Here is a 3,115-nt window from a genome sequence, read left to right on the forward strand (position 1 = left end):
ATACCTACACGGAATACCGTACATCGTAACTTAAGGCGAAAATATGCTGCCACGAAGAAGATCTACCACCCGAGGTGTAACCGTAGAGTTAACGAAGACATCCAACCGTCCGGGTCGTTGATACACATCCAGCGGTTGTGGAACACTGTCGGTTTAATCAAGAAACTGTGCAACCCCGGTGAAATTGATGCAGTGATAGTGCGGGACAATAAAATCACCGCGAGGTACACAGAGAGAACATAAAACCGTCGCCAGTTAAGGAGCAGGATATAGAAAGACAGTGTAAAGTGAGCGAGAGTCCTCTAGTGCGTCGTCGAATGTTCGGGGAAAACGTTGCAGCGTTTTAGGATATTCACTCGGAATTCTTCACCCGCATCGACGAAGCACAATTCGTAGGAACGAGGACCAACGACCGCGAGTAGCAAAAGAACCAAGAACATCGCCATGGCGATGCTACAACCCCAAAAGCTCTACAGCGAGGCTGGTGGCCTTGGTGGAGCGATGACGAGTGGCGCGATGTCCAGCATGGGCAGCATGGCGTCCACCTACAGTTCAATAAACTCCATGAGTTGCGTGCCCATGGGCATGCCAATGGGGGTGGGAGTGGGTCCGAGCTGCAGCCCACAAGGGACCGGCGGTTTCACCATGAGCTCTATGAGCTCGGCCATGGGGGTTGGGGGTGGTGGCATGGGGAGTTACGGTCCCGGATCCATGGGGAGTGCCTGCATGAACGCCGTCGGTTATGGTCCGCTGACTCCGGGAGGTGGTTCGGGGGTAGTTTCGCGGGACACGCTCTCCTTGACGGAGCCGGGTTCGCCGACGTCGGCGTTGCAGCGAGCTCGATCGGACAAGTCCTACCGTCGGAGCTACACGCACGCGAAACCACCGTACTCTTACATAAGCCTGATAACCATGGCGATCCAGAATGCACCGTCGAAGATGCTTACACTCTCCGAGATATATCAGTTCATAATGGACCTCTTCCCGTTCTACCGACAGAACCAGCAGCGCTGGCAGAACTCCATCAGGCACTCGTTGAGCTTCAACGACTGCTTCGTCAAGGTCGCGAGGACTCCCGACAAGCCGGGTAAGGGATCCTTCTGGACCCTGCATCCTGAAAGTGGTAACATGTTCGAGAACGGATGCTACCTCAGGCGCCAGAAACGGTTCAAGGATTCCAACAAGGAGCTATCGAGGCAGTCCAACAAGCAGCAGCAGCACCCTCAGCAGAACCACCACAACGGTACCGGGCAGCACAGTCCCTCCCATGAGATGAGCCATGGGAAGAAGACGCCGCTTCAGCATCACGCCGGTCAACCTCAGGCTGACAAGGACATGCACTCGCTGGTCGGGGGCCACCATCACCATCACCACATACCCACCGCCGGTGGTATCCACCATAATCACTCCTCCCTGAAGACCGATGTCACTGACATCGGTGGCCTCCTCGGCAACGACCTCGGCGCCACTCACGACGAACTGGCCGCTATGGTCGGGCGTAACCTCCACCCTCATCTTCTCGGTGATCCTGCGTCGGCTCTGCACCATGGGATGTCGGGTAGCCTGAAGCAGGAGGCACCCTACACAGCGGCCAGCCATCCATTCAGCATCACGAGGCTTTTGCCGGGCGCAACGGCCGCCGGATCACCTGGAAGTCAGGAGACCAAGTCCCCGGAGCTCAAGATGTACGAACAGCTTCATCAGAGCTACGCGAGCTACGGATCCTCCCCGCATCATCCGCACCATTCCGTACCTCCAGGACACCATCATCACCACAACGGCATGCACGCTGGACCCAATGGCGCCTCTGGCATGCACAACATGAGCAACCACCACCAGGACTACTATCAGAGTCCGCTTTATCACCACGCCAGTTCCGTTGCAACGTCGTCGGCTCCTCCGCCTCCGACGAGCGCTTCTGCCACTGGATTGTGACACCACGCTACTCATCCCTACGCCCTTGCCTGAGTCGCCGCCGTCTACGCCGTCGCTGGCTATGGTAACCCTGGTAATAACGAGGGTTCTCGACAGCGACGGCGGACTCATGATCACGATCACTCTCGACATGCTGATGATCAACTTCTTCATCATCATGTCGGTGGCGGTCGTGAATCGGGCGGCGATATTCACGCTACATTAGGGCAGGGGGACGAGGCCTGGGACGATAATACCGTGCAAGATGACGACGTCAACGGGGATGACGATAACCACAATTTACCGTACGCCTCTATATGAAATTTATACCTTTATTCTCAATCAACATTATTCTGTACAGTCGTGTTCTGCTGGTATGTGATATTCATGGTGGTTAGAGGTCAAGGCTTTCCACTTTGCTTTTGTAATCGACGGTTAGACTTACAGAACCAAGCCCAAAAATTGTAATTGGGAAATTGCAATCGGTGCTCCATTATTCTAATATCTATACTTGTGCGTATAATGTGAGTAGAATTTCACGTAAGAAGTGTTCAGCCATGCTTAGTTTATTCACGCAACTAACTGGTTTCTAAAGTCCTTCGAAAAATTTCACCATTTCACAATCACCTACACGACAGTAGGATCTCACAGTTGGTAGACGTAACTTTTTCTTTTGTGTTCTTGGTTTGCTTGGTTTTTCTAGAACGGATGTTCGCGTCTTATTTCGTCGTGAAATGACCTCGTTTTATTTTAACGTTCTTTATTGTGGCGATGCTGGGAAATTCATTGCCTTTTGTCATGTCATATCAGAGTTTTTACCGTCGTTGAATAAGTACGGTGTTTCTATTCTGGATCATGAAGCTTTGGATCGGTTTTATTTCTCTTTTATCCTGGAAACAAAGTACACAGTTTAAACAGGTAATTTGAATTGGTGAAATTGGCGGTTATTCTGTTTAAAAATTGTATCTCACGAGTCTAAATTTACCAACTAAATTCCTGTAAACTATAATATCTGTGTTTGACAATCTACGATTAGAAAAATCTCAGTATTTGAATTCTGGCTCTGCTTTAGCATGAGCATGATTTTATCATCTTACAACAAGAGTTGGTAGATTTGGCGGAAGAACTTCTTTCAAGTTTCAAACTTTTTGAGGTTTTTTTTTTTTAACTCTACAATTTTTTCAGTTATTTTCTAAAAACA

General features: G+C 50.4%; 1 protein-coding gene across 1 annotated transcript; it reads left to right on the forward strand.

Moving 5' to 3' along the window:
• The first annotated feature begins 437 nt into the window (after positions 1-437).
• On the forward strand, positions 438-2,278 carry LOC124414059 (silk gland factor 1). Its single transcript, XM_046894936.1, has one exon. It carries the CDS (start codon positions 445-447, stop codon positions 1,933-1,935), a length of 1,491 nt encoding a protein of 496 aa, XP_046750892.1. The 5' UTR covers positions 438-444; the 3' UTR covers positions 1,936-2,278.
• Positions 2,279-3,115: the final 837 nt, after the last annotated feature.

The sequence above is a fragment of the Diprion similis genome, chromosome 13, assembly GCF_021155765.1.
Source record: "Diprion similis isolate iyDipSimi1 chromosome 13, iyDipSimi1.1, whole genome shotgun sequence".
NCBI lineage: Eukaryota > Metazoa > Arthropoda > Insecta > Hymenoptera > Diprionidae > Diprion > Diprion similis.

Coding starts and splice junctions, on each gene's coding strand:
- LOC124414059 (XM_046894936.1), top strand. CDS start 445: ATGGCGATGCTACAACCCCAAAAGCTCTACAGCGAGGCTGGTGGCCTT.